The sequence below is a fragment of the Hoplias malabaricus genome, chromosome 18 (genome assembly GCF_029633855.1).
Source record: "Hoplias malabaricus isolate fHopMal1 chromosome 18, fHopMal1.hap1, whole genome shotgun sequence".
In the NCBI taxonomy this organism is placed as follows: Eukaryota; Metazoa; Chordata; class Actinopteri; order Characiformes; family Erythrinidae; genus Hoplias; species Hoplias malabaricus.
Genome location: NC_089817.1, coordinates 13,250,091 through 13,272,025, shown reverse-complemented (window position 1 = coordinate 13,272,025; position 21,935 = coordinate 13,250,091). Strand labels below are relative to the sequence as shown.

General features: G+C 39.3%; 1 protein-coding gene across 1 annotated transcript in view; it reads right to left on the bottom strand.

The window, feature by feature from the left end:
• ntm (neurotrimin) overlaps positions 1-21,935 on the bottom strand; it is a 362,174-nt gene that overhangs the window by 83,988 nt on the left and 256,251 nt on the right. Inside the window, 1 exon segment of the mRNA XM_066651134.1 lies at positions 14,734-14,824. Coding sequence (XP_066507231.1) covers positions 14,734-14,824 — 91 coding nt within the window.

The window sequence follows — 21,935 nt, the reverse complement described above, 5'->3', positions numbered from 1 at the left end:
TGAGGTGAGAATATGTTTTGAAGGCTGTACATTGAGAAATATGTAAAAAAAAAAAAAAAAAAAATCACCAGGCACTTGGTAAACTTTTGGTCAGAACATGGCCGGTTTTAAGATAATATCAAATATCAGTTAGCATTTAAACCTCAGGTGATTACACAATTGAGTAGCCAAAGGTCTTTAGAAAAGAAAACAACATATGGAATATGACTATGTCACATACTTACTGTTTAGATGTAACTGAAAGAGGCACTGAAAAAGACAAAAAATTGGAATAGCAAAAGCCTATATAGATAGGGTCAAAACAAAGTGTGCAATTCAGATGTAGTGAGGTGGTCATAGGTGCACAGTAAATTCACCAGTGTTAAATCAACACTATTAGTGCTAAATTAACAATGTTAGTGTAATAATTTAACACTCTCAGTGTTACGTTAACACTAGCTTCAAACGTGGCTCAACCCATCAGTCTTTAGGACCACAACTATCCAATTTATAACTACGTTTAAGGCATTATGTGATGGTGTAATGATGTAAGCGAGTAACAACAACCAAAATAAGATGTTCCCACTAATCAATAGTTGTCCACACAACAAGTGCCAAAGTGCCTCTGGGTTATTTTTGTCCTGTGTCCTTTTGGTCAATGTGACTACATTAAAAAACAAACAGCCTCAGATGTCCATGTAAACACATGCATATGCAAGTGCTCCGTATGAAGAGGTGATTCTTGTGGCAAAAGTGCAGAAATCAGCATACCACCTGTGATGACAAATGCCTTGTTCAACCTGGTCACTGTAGCCTAAATATTATCTAGCTAGCCTCAAATACTTCTCCCTGTGAGGAGGATAAAAGTGAGCTTTATTGCCCTTTTTTGCTCAACTGATGGGAGTTACAAGCAGTAATATCACTTAGAGATACCAATATGGCTTGTAAATGTATGTTAGTTCAGGCTCTGGACCCACCGCAACCCTGAACTGAATAAGCACTTACAGACAGTGAGTGTGTGTGTGTGTGTGTGTGTGTGTGTGTGTGTGTGTGTGTATATTAGCTCTGTTATTAACTGGTAAGTTCATAGTAACCGTGTATATGCAAAACTCCCTGGAACCTGAAGTGAGAAGAATATTTATAGTGAACTGGTCAGAATTATCAGAGTAATAAATTGTGATATGTGTTACTGAGGAATGTGTGGTGCAGGTACCTGCTATCTTGGTCATCTAGAAGGTGGTGTTGCTTTTCTATAATTCCAATGAGTAAGAGCAGATCAAAGGGTCATATAGAGAAAGGATGACCTACTTTTAGAATAATAATCCAATTAACACTAAGCAGCGCCAAGAGCCAGATCTGTATTATTAGACATGTTTACCCTGACCCAGTAAGTCACAAGTAGGGAAGCTGCAATGGGAAACTATTGTTTAGATCAAACACAATGTAATGACTTATAATTTAGGATTCATTATGATTATTATTATTATTACATTTCAGGCATTGACAGCATGAAGCATATAAAATACACAAAAAAACATTAATATGCTTAAACTCAGTCAGTTTTCAGTCACTTCTACCCTAAGAGTGTGACATTGATACAGTGACATTACTTCTTCCTCCAACTTCTCCTTGAGTCCCGTCAGTAAAAATCAGTTTTAAAAGCAGTTTTAATGAACTTAAAAAACCTTGAATGCATATGAACAAATTTTGACACATTAATATAACAAAAAGCATAAAAACGTTGTGCTCTTGTTGCCTAGCAACAGTGTCACTGTTAATGGACTACGTTGTGTGACTGAAGAACACATTATTGTGAAAGGTTTTTTTTATTAATTGAGCATTGACATTTTAAATGATTTCATTTTTATAAACTGACATTTTATAAAAGCAATAAGCCACTCGAGAAAATTATTAGAGCAATTTTATCACAGTGAAAGAAGTTACCTTCCTTGTGATAAAATCATAGTAGCGTACGGACTCTTGTGGCTTATTGCTTTTATAAAACGCTGGTCAGTGTAAAATATTGTAAAATACATCAATGCTCAAGTCACAGGATTTATTAATATGCAATTAGTCCCTGCTTTTATCTCCACTCTGCTGTTCACCTGCAGCTTGACAAGGACTAAAAATATAACAATATATCATGTTCTGCTTTCTAGATAACTACAAGGTGCTCCTAATGACCTCTTTACAAGAACAGAAAGGTATCAAAACAAAAGTCTAACAACGTTCCTCAAAAGCCTTAGGCTTATAAATGTTCAACGTAGCCTGTCTCTGGCAGTACAGCGGGAGCGTACAATGAATTGTGCACTGCACTACATTTTTGGTCAAGCTCAGATCACATTTAGATCATGAAATGTGCAAGGACTCCCGAGAAATGGAGGGTGAGAGAGAATAGCAGATAGACTTTACTGCTTTCACTGAATACAGAAAGCTTGCTCTCTTGTTCCTTTCTTGTCCAGTATATTGACTCAGCGAGTCCACAACCTCGCAGATGCATTTCCGTCTGCACTCTCTTCCACCATCAAGTTTTCTGCACACAGATTAAACCAGAGTCTTCGACTGAAGGATTAAAAATGGAGAATTCCCTCTGGCAGTGTAATTTTGACAGAGGCAAGGCTTAATCTGTGTGTGGTCTATAATAACAATGCCACAAATCTGTTGCACAGTAACGCCGATGGAACTTTTTGTGTCCTGCGATTTACATCATCTACTGTGATACAAGTGTCATCATGGCAGATTAAATGGCGTGCGGTCTTATGCCACAGAGCCATGTTGAAACTAAATTGAGATTTATCATATTGTTTGAGAAGTGTGTACAGCTCAAGCCACCACTCAGCTGCAAGTACGTTAATGCTGAAACCTGGAGAAACCCGAGATGTGCTGCCTGCTGCTCTCCGGTGCAAGCATAGTTTCTGCAATCATCCTTTTGTCGAAATAGCACAAGACAAGTATTCACATGACTAAGACACATTCTTGCTCTCTGATTCAACAACCCAGATGAGTGTAGGCCCATGTTACACTTTGCGGTATTCTACTGAACCTGTGATAACACTAAGCAAAGATCACACAGGAATGTTTGATTTGATGGTGTGAAAATGAAATAGCTCTGAAGTACATGACATTTAATACTGGCATTTTAAAGAATCATTGTCACACAGTGTGCTGAACGTGTTGGAATTAAGGCTAATTAATTTACTCTCAATATTTCTTACTCTGCAACAGCTCTAAAAATTATGATTTACAGGAAGACGGAGTTGAAATGATGGTTAATATTCAATTTGTAAATAGCACTTCAAATTAACTGGCAGTGAAAGCATCCCCACTCTGGCCAGCTTTAATCAAGCGTAAATTGAAAGAAAGGCCGCTGAGGGCACATCACAGACCAATTAGAAACTTTAGCTTTACCCAGACTTCCCACAGCCTCCAACCTAAAACAACCTCAACTAATCTACTCAAGACACAACCAAACAACGACTGGCGGAAAATCTATCAACACCTTCCCTTCCTGTTAATTAAACTCTGTGAAGACAGACATGGTTGAATGTGATTTTACTCACACTGGGTATTGCAAACACGCCTCTGATCAGCAATTATATTCATCTATACACTGATGATTCTCACTCCAACCATAATATGACAGATGATCTTTCATGAATGGCAATAATCAATAAGCTACAAATCCATGTGAAGGCAAGACCATGGAGGAGGACCACACGCAGGACGAATTCTGAAGGGCGAAAGAGAGAATATCCATCAGTTAGAAGGAGGACGCTGGGTGATATATCCTTGTCTGTGATGACAGCTTAAGCAAAAAGCCATTGACAGCATTCACCAACTACACAGCCATGTTAATTGTCCTATTGAACACTGTACTGTATTTTGAACCTGTATCTACTCAGCTGCAATATTCGACAAAAACTATTCCGATAGAAAATACATATCGTCCTCATTTGGAGTATATTGCAAAGCATTAACGGCCATGTAGATGATTCTAGAGAACGACTCCACTGCCATTTGAGTTTCATTAAAAAGCTCTGCATCTTTTAAGGTGGAATGGTATGTTTGTGTAAGAAGCTGACGATAGTTTTTTTGTGGTTAAAGTTTAACTTGCCTGTATTTTTTTTTTCCTTGTTTGAATTCCCACAGAAACTCATTTGTAACTCGAGCTGTATAGTTTAGTAGAACTTTCGGCCTGAGTTCTCTTTCATGCAGACAGCAGCCTCCCAAATTTGTAGTCTGTTCCTCCATATGTAATGCAACAGCAAAAATATGTCAGTGTTACCCACTTATGGAGTAGGAATGGCATGCCTAGGCATGGAGTCTCATTTAGGCCGAGCATAAATGTACAACGAAGGAAGAGAAAGCTCCTGAGCCAGTTTGCACCGACACAAAATTTGCTTCCCATTTACAATGTCAGTGTTGCGTACAAACGGCCAAAATTTCACTCGTGAACAAGCTGGAGAGCTAGTGAACGGTTAAGAAAAGTTATCTGTATTTTAAAAAATATTGGATTGTTGGTCTATTCCTGCTCCATAGGTGGGTAAACTGATTTAATTTTGCTGTTTCAGATAACGTAAGGTGGAAATGACTCTAAATTTTGGAGACCACTAACACTATGAAACTAAACACAGACCAAAAGTGCTACAAAACTAAACAAATCTAGTTATAAATATGTTTCTGTGGTCATTCAAACAGTGGATTAAAACTTTGGCCATTTACAAAAAAGAGTTTTTTTTTCTTTTCTCAGCTTCAGACTGTAAAACGATCAGAGAGAACAGTATGTGACCAGAACCGATGAAGATGCTTTTAATGCTTCACAATATAACAATAGCACATTTAATTTAAGTGCTAACACAATATAGCAGGGGTAATTAATTAGAATTCGTTAAGGTCCAGTTAGAGAAACTTTTCCCAAGCCAAGGTCTGGAACATAATGTATAATTTGCATTAATGATCAGTGCCATACCCTGCATATTTGATGTAGTGTTTTATAGCAACATTTTATGTTGTTAACAACATACACTTTCAATTACATTTCAACATATTTGCAAAAGATTTATAAGTAATTATAAATAACAAATATTCTAAATAAAAAGCCCTTTTTCATTTCTAGTAAAATTTACAAATTAAACAATAATTTTGGGAATATAGGGAATATTTTGCATATTTTAAATAAAGTCCCTAATAACTTTACTGCATTTCCATAACCAGCAATCTGATTGGCTCTTATTGCCGGAAGGTCAGGACTTTACCTGTTAACAGCAATCTGATTGGCTCTTTATGCAGAAGGATAGGACTTTATCTATTAACAGCAATCTGATTGGCTCTTATTGCTGAAGTGCAGGACTTTATTTGTATACAGAATCCATGTTCAGTGTCAAAAGAATATTACAAACGTTAATCGTTCCCTTCTTATTAATGTTTCTGGTTTTATGTCACAGAACACTGTTGTTGTCCTGAAAGTGTCCCAAAATTTAAACAGCACTTAATAGCTTATCTGTTACCGGTCCAGGTCAGGACAGCATCTGGGTCTGGACCTGGACTGCAGGCCGTCTATTTGTGACCCCTGCAATATAGGCTTTCTCACCACTGGCATGTCAGAGTGTATTACTCTAAAGAATTATTGACAATAATATTATTGTGTGGTGTGGGCATCCACATAAATGAGAGAGGTCTCATAACTGATGTACTGAGTAACAGAGTAAAACAAAGATGTATATCAAAACGTTGGATTTTCACTCTGCTGTTTAGCCCTAATAGCTTTATGGATTCAGTGTCTCATTTCAGGCACGATAAAAATAAAAGTACATTTCCACAAATAAACAGAGAACTTAAGTATTTAAGTTGAGAATGTGGGTTTACCGTCCCCTCTTTACTGATGATCGCATGAGAAGTGCTGTAATCAGCAGGTGAATGAAGGGAGAGATGAGGCTTCTCTCCTGGAGCCCTGGCTAATTAAAAGCAGCCCACCATGGCTTCACCCTCCTACTCTTGGTTGGCTACACCTTTTTCTCCTCCTACTTCTCTTCTCTTTCAGCCTCAAGGGTGTCTATGATGTGGAAATTCACGATTGATTCTAAGTTGTCTGAACTCCCACTCCGTGTTTCCAAGAGACCTGAAAATGTGAGGTTCCAATTTGTTCAAAAAAGCCACGGGGGTCCATTTAAACTTGACGGGGGGGCTTTTTTGGACACAGCTGCTTCCATGTTAGAGCAATGGAGAAAGAGAAAGAGCAAAAGAGAAGGGGAAAAAGGATGTGGTGACAAAAACTGAAGATGTTCTTTGTTTCATTTCTCTTTTTAAAAAATGAGAAAGCAGCAAGAGCCTGGGGTAAACGGGGTCACACAGATCTGTCATAACACTCCTTAAAAGCTGGGACGGGTGAGGGAAGCTGCGAATGGACTCCGAATGTGCTTTGACAAGCCATGAAGTGACGATTTTGGTAGCAAACAGCAAAAATAGATGGCATGCTGTTTTCAGGGCTGAGGTGGTACATCTACCCATCAGCTCTAAATCAATAATCTATCACGCTTGATATGAGGCTTGGTGGCAGAGAACAGATTATAGCAGGCACGGGTCCAAATCCCCAGAGGGTGGCCCGAGAACGAAGTACTAAGAAGGAAATGCATGATACAGATGGTTGAGTTTCTAAGCATTACAGACATTCTACAGAATCACAATGTCCATCTGCTCATTTGGAAATACATGGATATTTTGTGGGCAGGGGGAAAAAACACCACTCTGTGATTTGAAGGTTCTATAGAAGTTTGTGTGCAAAAATGTGTCCAACTTATGAAAATTGTAAGCCCAGGAGAATGCCTACACCTGTATCTGGCATTTCTTCTTGTCTGTTACATACTGCATGTGAAGCTCACTGATTGGTGCTGAGTTTATGAGATACTCTGTCATCCCTCAGGAAAGTGAAAATGTGAGGTTTAATTTTTCACCTCTAGGTGGAACAGAACAGTATTTTAAGGCAGGTTAATAATGGAAGAATTCTTTGCATTTGTATGCTTCTGTGCTATATCCTCATCCAGCTCTTTTTCTGGAATGCTAAGAGGAACAAAGGTTTAAGCAGCATTCAGAGGGGATTACTTTTATGTAGGAAGATGGGGTAATGTTATTTTACCACAGGGCATGAAATTCGCACTGGATAAGAAATCTTAGTGAATATAACAGGTGGGAGTGACTACTAGATTCACTCATTACTGTCACACAGTGGATCAGACACAGCAGAGCTACTGGAGTGTTTAGACTGTCAAAAATATCCAGCCCTGAATGACCTTATGTTCTAGTCCTTCATAACAGAAAATGTGCGAGATGATAGCAATACATTTCTCACACATATTTTAACGAATGTTCTTTCGTTTTACATTTTAACCACTGAATGGTAATAATTTAATGAGTTGGGTTCACATTCGTAACACACTTGTAGGCTACTATTGTGCAAAAAAAAACTCCCTACAGCTGCTCGAGGTTTCACTCCTCTGACCTATGTACATGTACACACTCAAATTAATTCTTGAAATTGTCTGTTTGGATGGGATGAGAACTACTGAGATACCCATGTCTGCAGGTAAATTAATTCCATCTGAATTGGGCTATAGATAGTATGTCTTAACTGCTGTCTGATTACCTTGCATCAGAGAGATGACTTGCACTCTCCATGTATTAACAATGGGTGCTTCCCCAGAGAATGAAAACTACAAGGAGCCACGACTCGCATCCAGAAACAATTTCGACCAAAGGCAGCACTATAAATAGCAGAGCCTGGGGAGTCTCCTCCTCATTCAGCCAAATGACCGGGAGCCAGTGTTGATGGCCCATATCTATGGCTAACATTGATTAGCCTGCAATATTGGAGGGTAAGGAGTGAACGGCAGGGTGTTGAATAGGGGAGTTTGACTAATGAAACATATGCCGGCTGCTTAATGGAGTAATAAAACTTCCCACATCCTTCAGAATCAAAGCAGCCATTTACTCCCCATGTCCTCCTGCCCAGTGTGTAAGCTCTGTGATATGAAACGTAGTGTTTGATAAATAGTCCAGTCTAGTCTGCATGTGTTTGACAGAGGGTGTGCGCTACGTGTGTGTGAAACAAAGTGTGTCTGTGTGTGCTTCTGGTTAACCTTGTTCTAGGAGGAGGAGTTGTGACCTGTAAGCACATTAGCCAGTGAATCCTGTCCGTCTCCTCTAAAGCCTCGGCTACAATCCAGCAGGCTCTTAGCAGGGCAGCACCGCTGAGCAGCGCTCAACACCTGCACGAGCCAGAGCACAAACGCTTACTGCTCACTCACTGATGCAACCAGACTGAAAAATAAATAAATAAAATAAATAAATAAATAAATAAATCGAAAAAGCAGAAAAATGCTGAAGCGACTGAGTCTTCAATCTCAGCCTTAGCAGAGCAAGCTCAGGGGGGGGGGCTGAGGACTGCTGCTTAGTGCTGGGGCCAGGTGATAAAACAGTGCGCACACGCACACACACCATTCACAATTTACTCAGGATGGCAACCTGGGACAAAATACTCATTCAGAAAGAAGCTTGCAAATGGCACTGGGATACTTTTAACAAGGAAAATAAATTGGGGACCCGTGCTTCATGATGAACAGAAAGTTCAATATGTTTTTAGTACTACAGTGCGGTAAGAAATCAGTACCTCTTTGAAGTAGTCTAACGCTACGCTGACATTTCATTTACAGCCAGGTTAATTAAATATTAAATATGTCTACCATGCTTTTAATAGCATATCAAAATCTTTCATTCAGTCATTCATTCATTTTTGGAACACACCCTGGGGGGGCACCAGTCCTTCGCAGGGTGACACACACTCACTTTTGAGTCGCCTATCCACCTACATGTGTTTTTGGACCGTGGGAGGAAATTGGAGCACCTGGAGGAAACCCATGCAGACACAGGGAGAACACACCAAACTCCTCACACACAGTCACCCGGAGTGGGACTCGAACCCACAACCTCCAGGTCCCTGGAGCTGTGTGACTGCACCACCGTGCCGCCCTATAAACTTTCAGCAAAAGGTTAGCAGTGTTTGTATTTGTATAAGGAATGCTGTGAATGTCATAACACCTGAAAAGTCATTTGAAAGAACAATAAATATAAATGAGCTCACCTGTATATTTTAATTTGTCCAGTTTAATATCCCTCCTGGTAGTTTTACTATCATTTGGATTCATCCTTCACTTTTTTTTTTCTTCATAAATAAATGAATTTGTATCAACATCAAAATTCTGGTACTGTGACAACTGTAGAAATGACTCTGGTAAAGATGTGTGCTTTCCTCTCATCTGTGGTGAGCAGGATGTTATACATCACTGTTACTGCGACTTCCTTCATTTGATAAATGCACATATCAGACAAGTGATTCATCAGTATTCGTCCAGTCAAGCTCATCCAGACTTTTCAATTATGCACACTATAACAGAATTATTCCGCATTTCTTGAACAGTGAAACATTTGCACAGCCGCCGCTTTGAAAGTCGCTTTGGTGAAAGCCCCTTTCCTCTTCTAATCCACAAGAGACGCAAGATTATTTTCATAAACAAAAAGCCTTGGTTATGAATGTAGGCCAAGCTGATTTCAGAGCATATGCTGAGGACAATGGAGCCCAGACCAGAGCCAGCGCATTGCCTCGCTCCTCTCTGTCAAAATTGGTCATTTTGGCTTTAAATGATTTGGCAAGCTGCATTTTTGTTTTGATAGTGCAAGTCTCTCAAAATGGAAGTAATGGGTTTCAGAAACATGTGATTTGTGCAGCATGACAATAAGACTGGCAGCAGACCGGGACGGATTCCTTAAGAAAAGGACCAATTAGAAGTAAATGTTGGAAGAGCTGTGGGCTGACCACAGATTGGGATGATGTTAGCGTATTGTTGCTGTCCAGAGAATAACGCGTATCTCCAAAATACTAACTTTATAGGGAAAAAAACCTTAACTTTCTCTGGAAGCAAATGCAAAACGATTCAATTCCAAGCAATTATGGAGCATTCCTATTGGTCCGTTCATCATATTTCCACACAATGTGAAGGACAGGTGTGGTGTTGGAATAATGTTGACAAAAATAGAGATGCATGTTTTTCTTTGGACAGCAACTAAACGATTTTCCGCCTCAATAACTGGAAACATCTCTTTTATTAATCTGGCCTAGTCTGGAACTGTCTGTCTATTTCTGTCTTTCTCTCCTATTGTTGTCCCTTCTATTGCAGCTAATAACCTCCTGTGTTAATGACTCTTCCACGGTTATGTTTTGGAGCAGGCAGCTGTTGACATCCGGAGAGAGGTGACGTTTGGACGTTTGGTGTGAGGCCAAAGGAGCCACAGTGCCATTAGCCTGCGACACTGGACTCTGACGAGCAGCTGTCCCTAATACCCCCCAGAACAGATGTGCCACTGCCCTTTCATCTCCTTACGGGAGAATGCGGTGAGTTCACGGCTGCTACTGGCCAAAAATAAATCAAGTCAGAGTATGTTTCCATTCTAGTAATGGAGATTAATTCGGAAACACTCGGATTCAGATTAACCCCGAGTGCATGAATCACCTGGCTGGCCATTCATTGTGACAGTACTGTGCTTGTCTAAGTCTGGCCCTGCACTGGTGGCTAAAGTCACTAGGCTTTAGTGAGAAATGAAAAGAAAAATAATAATAATAATAAAATACAGGAGACATAGAAAGAGAGACAACATGTGGGTGTGGGTGTGTGTGTGTGTGTGTGTGAGAGAGAGAGAGAGAGAGAGAGAGAGAGAGAGAGAGAGAGAGAGAGAGAGAGAGAGAGAGAGAGAAAGGAATTAGACAGATAAAACTGAACAGCTTTCTGCGAAATCAAATTAGCGCCCTCTCAATCTTATCAGCTGGGCGTTTTTTCATCCAGTTTTTTTTCTTTCTCTTTTTTCCAGCGGTTGAATAGTCTGTTGAGAACAAATTCTCTCTCCCTCTCCCTCTCCCTTTCCACCATCATCAGACTGTGAAACAACACAATGATCATCCCACTAGATCTTCAGTGTCAGATTATTCAACAGGAGACTGATGAACCCCACTCTGCTCCCCACACTAAGTGGATGCCTCACCGCCACGCTGAAAACAGTCACTCAATAACACATGGCTTCAGCAAATCATCAGATCACACTCATGAACAGATTGATAGAAACGACAAGCAAGCACAAGCAAATACCAGCGCGGTTTTAAATCATTCTACCGCCTACAGAATAACTCACAGAAATAGCATAATTGATGAAGGGGTGGCGCTAATTATAATAGCATGACAAATGTACAAAATGTAAAGCACTTTTCTCAGGTTTACTAGTGGTTGCCATATGCTCACCTAATTATATGCATATTTTGGACTAATGAAGCATTAACACATTTGAATATTCACAGTATAATAACAACATAAGGCGTGTGGGGGGGACTGTTTCTCCACAATAGAAATTTATAGAAGGAAAATCTTTTATTAATTTCAATGTATAAAGATTTCATTCCCAGTCATTGAGGAGCATTTCTATTGGTCCATTCATCATGCCATTTTGACAAAATGTGTCGAACAGCTGCTGGGTTTAAATGATGAAGTCAAATTTGACAAAAATGGGGATATGTGTTTTTCTTGGGACAGCGAATATATTTTTACATTCTTTAAAATAAAACACTTGCTGTATGTTTATTTGCAACTATTTGTCAAGAATCGTGGCTTTATATATTACACCAAATGCAGCTTTTTCGGTATTAAACTGACAAGCGGGGGTCTCAACAATCTGAAGGTAAAGTCTGAGAGCTTGGAGGAAATTGCAGGGATTTGATTTAGTCCACTGGCTTTGGAATTCACTGATAAGGACAGCAGATATATTAGGTGTCAACATGGGAGGGACAAGTGACTGGAAGGAGATGTGATCAAACTGAAGGCAAAGTTAAGGATTCTCCTGTTACAAACTACGAAGAGAAGTGTTCTGTAGAAACAAGAAAAATACAGAGCATGCTGGCTTTTCCTATAGAGTTTAAGTATCTGATGACCAATCAGAGTGATCCTAAGCTGTTTTCACCCCTGTTTTCATTTGATGCGGAGCCTCAGAAGGCTGACCACGGGAGGAAATTGCCAGTTAAGGGCTTACACAAAAAGCCCTAGGCCGACAGCCTGGTTCCCAGTAGACTCCACCAGCTTACACAAGCAACAAGCCAATAAATCACACATATTCACACACAGCTGATAAACCACGAGACGTTTGATCTAGTCGGCTGCCTGACTGATAGCGTGCGATTAAACTGGTACACTGTCGTGCATATATATTTATTCAACTATTTACAAAATTGCAAAGTCATTGCGTGGCGACTTTATAGAAGTCTTCTCACCGGCGCTGGAAAACGTTTTATGCATGTCGGCTTACCAAAGAGCTTGGTCGTAGAGATGACTCAGTGCACCAAAGGTGAGGAGAGGTTTTGAGACAAAGTAATGAATAATTCAGTGTCTTGCTTGGTACAAATAGCTATCTTTTTTTTTTTTTTTTTTTTTGCTGACATAGAGCACAACCTGTGTTTTTCTTTGAATACAGCTCATACGGACCTGCAAAGCAAGGCTCTCCCTCAAACTTCAAAGTTTAATTTGATTCAGTGCACTTTGAAATTGTTCTGCAATTAATCCACTTTGCAAGGGAAATACCTATGAAAATTTAATTATACTTCTCCATTAATTGTTGAGATCGTTAAGCATATAAAAATTCTTGTAGGCCTATGGGTATGGAGCAAGATATCTCATAACTGAGACAGGCGCCGTGTTTTGCTGTAAGGTGCAGATGAAAGAGTACATCATTGTGTGCAGTTGCTTTGACAGCCTCGACCCTTAATTATGATTTGCTATAAAAATGATGAGTCTTAGGACTTCAGAATGTCTTACTGTACAAACAACGGAATGCACTTGACATTTACCAAGCTTCAGTGTGAAAAATATTATCAGTAGTAAGCTCAGAGTCTGGTTCTGCAAAAACTGCACTTTCCACTGCCATGAATGATGTGGTCTGACATGGAGATGTATAATGGGATATAGTAGTTTTCTTGACTGAGTGATGCTTCTGGGGAAAAAAAATCTGAGAAAAAAAAGTATATATTTAGACTGGGGCAATTTTCGGTTAAACTAAAAGGTCACAAACTAAGTTCTTTTCCCTTTCTGCAGTAATTGCATATGATTATGCGCTTGGCAAGTTCATTATTGGATACACAGAAATGTCATGTCACTGCATTTTTAATAGACAGCATATGAAGGAGCTTCAAAGTGGGATTTGGCCTATTTAAATGTAATCGTTTGGGAGTTAATCGTCTATGACCATATTGATATACACAGCCAGTTTATAGCATATGGCCAAATGCTACCTAAATAAAACAACAAAGAAAGGAGAGAGAGAGAGAAAGAGAGAGAGAGAGAGAGAGAGAGAGAGAGAGAGAGAGAGAGAGAAAGAAAGAAAGAAACAGAGAGAGACATGAGAGGAAAAGATAAAGAGCAGTGTTGTCAGAGGGACAGAGTTAAACCGGAGATGAAGATACACAGACCAATGATGTTGCAGAGAATAAGTAGAGAGAAAGATGAAAGAATGAAATGCAGAAAATTTCACAGAAAAAAAAGTGAGAGGGAGAGAGAGATAAAGGAGAGCGTAAAGATGTCCATATACCCATCCTCTTCATTACAGTTCAGTGGGAGGTAATGAGAACTTTATGTCAATCAACATGCTACACACTTGCACTTAAAGCGATCTAATCCAGTGACTCATGCTATGATCCAGATGTTGCCTAACACTGTACAATGCTCCTTATTGACAAGACGTTATGACTGTAATCACTGTCTGTATCTTCCTGTTTGCCAGTAACAGAACAGTATGTGAGTTCTGAGAATCACGACAAACTTCTAAACTATCTACAAACTCTAGATACCATAAATAACACACATGGAAAACAACTTCACACTCAGTCCTACTATAGACTCTACACTGAAAAGAGGCAGAGCTCAGAACCAAAACATATAGAAAGGTGCTCAACTGGTGCTTGTAGAAACCCTTCAGAGTCCAAGAACATATCAGACACAGGTGCTTACTTTAGCTTCAATATCCATTAAAGGCAGTTAAATAGGAGCATGTGTTACATTTAATGTAGGGCTGGACGATCTGGCCAAAATGTATATCACAATATATTTCTTCATTTTGGTGTATAGAACAAATAAAATAAACATTTTATGCTGGAATATATATTGATATTGAATTACAGCTCCACTAACTTAATAATGACAATAGTGACAGGTTTAAACTAGAATAACAATTACGACAGTAGAGTAACACATATGTTGTCATTGGAGATTATTAAACTTAACCTTTGCATCACTTCATTTTGTTTCAATCCCTTAAAAGTCAAGCAGCCTTTCATATAAATGAGTGTTTCCTGGCTAAACTGGAATATTCTGGTGATTTACAGATCAACTAAGTGTTCATTTAATTAAAACAAAAGAGGTAGGAGTTTATTTTAAAAGTATTAGACTTGTGGTTGTCTATGGCTGTGTTCAAATAACCCCAAATTAACATTGTGTAACACTGATTGGGCTCCTACGGTTGGGCTACTACTGACACACAGTTTAGTGTGAGTATGCGGTTTGGGACGCAGCCGCTGTTATTAGTATCGAGACCACAGTCACCTGGACAGTGTCCCCAGTGTAAACAGACCAAGCACAGCCGGGTTGAGGGGGGGTTAAAAACAAAGGAAGCGCGTACCTGAGGAACACGGTCTCTCCTTGCCGGACAGTGATATTGTCCATCACTTTGTTGTCGGACTGAGAGTCTCCCTGGCTTCGGACCGGTAAACCTGCGGGAACAATAAACAGCAGCCTGAGACACAGCAGCAGAAAGCGCTTCCAGCAGCCGCACACTTCCATCTTCAGTTCACCGCTTCTCTCTCTGTCTCCCAATCTTTCCCTCTCTCTCTCTCTCTCTCTCTAACAAACACACACACGCACACACTCCGCGTCGTCCGCCGTAAGCACGAGCAGCGCCGAGGAGGAAAGTGTCAGTAAGCCATTATAGTTCAGCGGTTAATCCAGGTATAGAGGAAAAAATATATCCCCACTGCGAGTTCCCCACTGCCACGCTAAAGCTCCCCTCTCTGTCCTCCTCAGATTAGGCGGCTGTTCAGCATTGTAAAAGGCGTGCGACTCCTTTGAGATATTCCTGTGTTTTTCTCTTCGGGCTGTTTTCTCTCAAACAATTGCCCCGCGTTAGAAACCCTCTCGTCCCCCAGTTAGCATCGACTTTGGCACTGTTACTTAAAGTTGAGGAGGAGGGAGTGAGAGCAAGTGAGCAAAGGAGATAGAGGGAGGCTGCGCATATACAGGCATTCTCTCTCTCTCTCTCTCTCTCTCTCTCTCTCTCTCTCTCTCTCTCTCTCTCTCTCACACACACTCGCTCGCTGTAAAGGTTTGCACTGTATTTGTGGACTTCTGTAGATAAATACTGAATAATTTATGACCTTCTCTTACTGTTGCGCACTTAGCAATATGTTTTTTTATATATATCATTTTTAAACATTGTAAGTTACAGCCAACTAAGCACATTTACCCAAGTAAACTAAACATTTTAACATAACAAGACATATCTTTCCTCACTGGGACAAGCAAAACATCCCCAAAAAAGCTCCACAGCATTGTATCCCTTAATCAACATGTATTTAGTCCTCACAACGTCCTAAATACAAGATACGCCGCGCTCAAACACTCATAGCAGAAAGGTTGAGAAATATTCCGCCATGTAACATTAGGTTAACTTATGAGTATCGACATATTTTCGTAAACTGAGGGAGACCGCTGGATATATTTGCTGTGGGGAGAATGAAGCCAGTCTAAAACGAGTGAGAGTCTGTCTCTTCTAAACTCAGCGGGGAAGGCAAGGAGAAAAGCTACAGGCTAAGGTTCTGAACGTGTGGAGAGAAGGGCACGTTGTCATGGCAGCAGCATCAGTCGGCCACGCGCTGTCTGTTTTGGCGCGAAAATCAGGCCGCGTTCACTCAGCTTTGCCTCTTGAGACAAAACTCTTATATTTACAGCCTCTAAACTCCAAACTATATCACATTCCTGACCTTCAAATCATTCCCAACAGCACCCAGTTCTAGTTTTTGCAATTTTATATATTCCTCTAGTAATCTTGATATCTTAACATTGTTTTTTAATTTATATATTTAAACTGCTAAGCCATCGATTTTGTCTCACAATAGAGAGAGAGAGAGAGAGAGAGAGAGAGAGAGAGATTCCGTCAAGTAACAAACGCTTTAGTGACATTATTGTCCAGCAATGTCTTCATAAATTCAAGTGGTTTTTTTTTTTTTTTTTTTTTTTTGTATGCAGTTAAACTAACCCTAACTTTAAATAAACCTGTAGCCTAAAGCCCCAGATGCTGACAAACACACACCAGTTATCCACACTTTAGCTGCCAAAATAAAGCCAACGACATATAACTGCTCCAGATAACTACTTAAGCAAAAGAGAGAAAAAAAAAAACGCCACAAATATTGTGAGATGGCTCTGGACCATGACCATGATAAGGATGGTGCCATGTTGAATGAATTAAATAAATGAATCATTTAATATTTTTGTGTCAGGTAGCTGAATTTTTCTTAGGTGACATGGTTTGCTCCAGCCAACATGAGTGTGTGAGTGATCAACAGACTGACATCTCTACACTAAAGTTCTTCTACAAGCAAAATATTATTGTGTCACAACAATATTTTATTTTATTGTACAGCAATAAAATAACACTAATATCTACAGGTGATATGAGCAAATCCATAAACAATGGGCAGAGAAAATTACTTACAGTATGTTTCTTAAACAGTTTTCTGAAAAAGTTTAAATAATCATGCTTGAATTGTTTGTCGAAATTGGAAGTGAAATCTTAACCCTAATCATAACTTTTAAATAAATGGGGTTAATATAAAACTAAATGATTGTTTTTCTTTAATAGAAACTTTGTAGGGGATGTGTTTATATATATATATGTAGTCATTAAAAAATGTCCGTATCCAAGCTTTTGCATACAACTAACTCTATGTCTGGAGTTGTCCGCAAACCAACTGCCTTATTTTACTGTGAGCTGTTGAAAGTAAACAATCCCTTACGTTTGGAAAAGAATATACTTGGAGACTTCAATTTGGCTAGCTCATATGTGTTATACTCTGTTACACAAGGACACAAGGCCTGCTGTATTATCTTAAGAGCATTGAAAGAGAAGTCCTTTCACATCAAGAATGAAGCACAGAGAAAGCTCTTTAGCACCTGGTGGAGATCCTCCTACACTTCCAACAGAATTGATTGCATTTTGATGATTCACTGCTCTGCAGTGCCACTAATCTCAGTCATATCAGTTTAATAAATGTCAGACAGCTAACAAATCATAACATATCTAGGGGTGTGAGTAAGTGCGTGTGTGTGTGTAAACAAACAAATTCCTCATCCACTTTATTTGGTCAATTTAGACCCTACATAGACATTCATGTAAGGTACATAATGGAATGAGTTCAATTAACATCTTATCAAGAAATCTTTACAATTAACAATTTAAATAGATTTTACAATTAACACAGTAGCAGTTACCAGACACTTTCAGTTCAAACTGCAGCTTCTTTTAAAGAGGCTAATTACTGGCCATCGTAATTGTAACTTGATGAACACATTAAATAACTTTATATTGATTATAACTAGAAATGTGTACTACATCTATTCCTCGTGATTCTTAATAAAATGTGTGACCATTTACTCCATTTCCTCTGGGCTCTGCACTGCATAGCTTAGTATTTATTCAATGCTCATAAAAACCTAATCCAACTTATCCACTAATCACTTAACACTTAATGAGCTGAATCAAGTGTGTAAACAGACACAAAATATATTGTTGCATGCAAATGATAAGACACAGATGTTTTAGTGCACAATTATTGTTTAGTTTAACCAACAGGGGAAAAATTATAAAAAGAAAATAACAAAGTAATTAAAATAAATAGAGCCATCACATTTGCACTGGCCATGTTTTATATTTTCCTATTATTTTCTCTCTAAATATGTAAATTTCAGCAAATCAAATGCACAATGAACTGCACAGGGGTGAGAGGATATTGAAAGAAAGCATAACTGTTTAGCAACTTTCATATTTCATAATGGATTAAAGTCCTCTGAGATACTCCATCACATGAGAATTGAAGAGCATGATACTGTTGGGTAGTGAACATAAAGCAGGATAATTGGTGAGATCTGTGTCACTTTAGAAACTGAAAACATATTAACAACAACCTGCCAGGATCTCAGGGTTCTGGTTTCAAACCCCAGATCACTGTCTGTGAAAAGTTTTGTGTTTTCCCCTTGAATGGATTTCCTCTCACAATCAAAATGGTACATACTGGTAGGTGGATTGACTATTCAAACGTGTCCATAGGTTTGCGTGGGAGTGATTATATGAGTGTGTAATGACCTGTAATGGACTGGTTCCCTGTCCAGGGTTTGTTTATTTCTTGTGTTCAATGATTCCAGGTTGGCTCTGTACACACCGTAACACTGAGCAAGAAGTGCTTACTGAAATATTTAGGATTTCAATGTTTTTTAAAGACTCAAAGTCAAGAAAAAAAAGTACATATTCAAAAGAAAAAAAAAAAATTGCAAAGTGTATTTTGTTGTAAGGGCGGCACGGTGGCGCAGCAGGTAGTGTCGCAGTCACAGCTCCAGGGACCTGGAGGTTGTGTGTTCAAGTCCCACTCCGGGTGACTATCGGTGAGGAGTTTGGTGTGTTCTCACCGTGTCTGCGTGGGTTTCCTCCATGTGCGCCCATTTCTTCTCACAGTCCAAAAACACACATTGGTAGATGAATTGGTGACTTAAAAGCGACTATAGTGTGTGTGTGTGTCGCCCTGTGAAGGACTGGCGCCCCCTCCAGGTTGTGTTCCTGCCTTGCGTGCCCAACGATTCCAGGTAGGCTCCAGACCCTGAATTGGTCATCCATCAAAACTCTCTGATTATTCAATGATTTGACAAAATGTTTAAAGAAGTAACAGCACTCTCACACTGTCATTGCTGTACCTTTACCTGTGCCCCTGGGAGAAGAGATTTTACCGGAGCATATTTAATTAGGAACTCACTGTAACTCTCGCTGGTGTAGCTCACCACTGAGGCTCTTCTGATATGTTTGTCCACTAGGGACTTGTGATAGTCAACAACCTCACAGCGAATGTCAAAATATGTCTCACTATGAGGGAAACATGAGGGTGGGAAATAATGATATAGTAATGGTCAGTTCAAATTTTCTTTTTTTTTCACTTGCTTTTTATTAGAATGATGATAGTTAATTGGAACTGTCACATCAAACAGTAAGTAATGAAAGATGGGGCCTATGATGCCTTCAGCATACTGGCAGTTGATAGAGAGATGTCTGTAGCTCAGCTCATGCTTTGAACAGTCAAGTTATACAAATACAAAGGGCACAGATAAACATGTAAAAGTTTTTGTCTTTATTGTAACAGGGATGTTTCAAACGCCATGAAACTACAGATAAATAAGCGTTGGTGGAATACAGTGGAAGTGATGTAACAAAACCATAAAAACTGATAACACACCTTAAGTTCAAGTTTAGATTATAGACGGATCAAAAAAAATGTGAATGAAATACTGATCTCTTGACCCCAATAGAATGCCATTAATCTATAATTTTGTTAATACCACGGCTAACTCCCAGGTTTGGCTGAAAATGATAAAATATTAATTGACAGTACAGCCAGTAATTCAGTTCTTACCTAGTGCATTTTGTAGGGGGTAGAGAACCATTTCAGATTTAGCTGAAGAGTTCTAAGCTGCTAGGATAAGCCACAATATCATATTTGTTCTTGTCTCATGACATGGCTAATACAGACTGCATGACAGGTTTCAAGGCTTAAAGTAATTAATTATTGAAATAGAATGTTTTGCTCTTACTCCAAATGTAGGTGATTAGTCAAGACCTGTTGTGTTTGAATTTGCTTCTTTGATTTTACATAGAGCTTACAGAGATATAGAGCCAGTGGCTGCACTACATGTACAAATGTTTGTAGTCAAGACAATTAATTCAGCTACTTTAAGGTGCAACCCCTGTGGAAAACGATGCTCGGTTTTGCACACACAGCATTCTATAACCTCCATAGAATATATGATATAAAGTCTAGAGCTTTAGATGAGACTAAGGTCTTTATAAACAATACAAAATCCTGGCTAGAGCGGTCCAACGCTCCCCATTATTGGGTTGTGTAGCAGTTTAACAGTGTTATCTGGACTGATGGATTACTATTAAACACCTCCGGGATGAGTTAACTGTTTCATATGTGAACCAAACTTAATCATCCCACATCAATACCTGAATTCACTCATGTCCTTATAGCTGACTTCCATTAAATCTTCACAGGTTCTAACCTCTACACCCTCCCCAGAATGGTTGAATCTTTTACTGCATCAAAACTGGGACAAACTCCTGCTGGAAGAGTGGACATTCACTTTAGGCCCAACTGTGTAATAAGACATGAAAACCTATATTCAAAATCATGCATAGCTTTTTATATTGTTACATATGCAGTCTAATAGCAGCAGTTATCATGAATCATGAAGGGTGTACTTACCTCCATTTCCATTTACAATACAAGTCATGTGTACAGACAGACCCCAGAGGGGGCATGAGCCCTTGCCCTTTTAAATCTCAGACTGTACAAGTGCCCTCTTGGTCAGTGTGTATAGTAATTGTATATTATATGGTCATTCTTCACAGTCTATTCCACTGAGGCAAATCTTAGCTTGGTCACAAGTGTAGAGGTAGTAGGGATGTGGCTTGGGTTTCATGGGCCGCTCTGGTGCACTACTCACTGCCTAAAGGTCTCACTTCACTAACTTTGACCTTTGAACATGACGAATCACCATAGTGATGGACACCCTGCCAATAAAGGGCCAATATTATTAAAGGGCTACACAAAATAATTATTATAAACAATGTATCTCTTTGTGGAAATGTCACTTTTTTTTAAATGTGGTCATTTTGAGTCAAGGAATGGAAGTAACAGGTGTTCGTAACTGATTAAATTATGGGTTTGTTGAAGGAAAATCAGTCATTTTCTCCAGTGATTATTCTTCAAATTTTTAGAGATTAACACTTAGTGACCTGGACGTGTCAGAGGTCCAGAAATAAACATGGCTGCCCGTAGGGGACTCTGTGCTCTATGTGCAAACTGGTTCAGTCAGGGACAACAAAACTATTTGTTTATCGTCTAAGTGAAACTGCACTTCTAAATAAATACATTTATAATCACTAATAAATATTGTCTGCTACGTTTTGGACCTGTTCAGACGGTCACTTGCTGAACTATGACAGTGTCACTGGAATTCCATCATGTGTATCCCATGCTTGGGGATTTAGGAGCATTCCATAAAGACTTGAAATGGGAAGTTTAAATTTCACTGTTCAAAACACTCAACCAAAATTGTGTTGTTTTCAACTCTCACAGGAAAACAGTAATTAAGATTAAGCAGCCCTCTGAGAGAGACAATGTTTGTCCCCACGTGCCTGTGAAAACAGTACTTACATTTTAGGGAGAACTCCAAGTGGCTTATGATTGGAATGCAGCGGTGCACTCCTCCCTCTACACACTTGCACACACATACACACATGCACACACATGCCTTTCAGCATGCTGGATGCCTCTCTATGTGTGCTTTTTCTCTGTGGAACTTTCTACATTCTCTCTAACTCTCTCGCTTTCTACACCCACACACACACATCTCAGTTTCTCTCTCTCTCTCTCTCTCTCTCTCTCTCTCTCTCTCGCTCTCTCTCGCTCTCTCTCTCTCTGTCTCTGTATGTGTTGTCTTCCTTTTACAAACATACCCTCTCTCTTGATTATCTTGTTCCCTCACTCTCACTTACACATA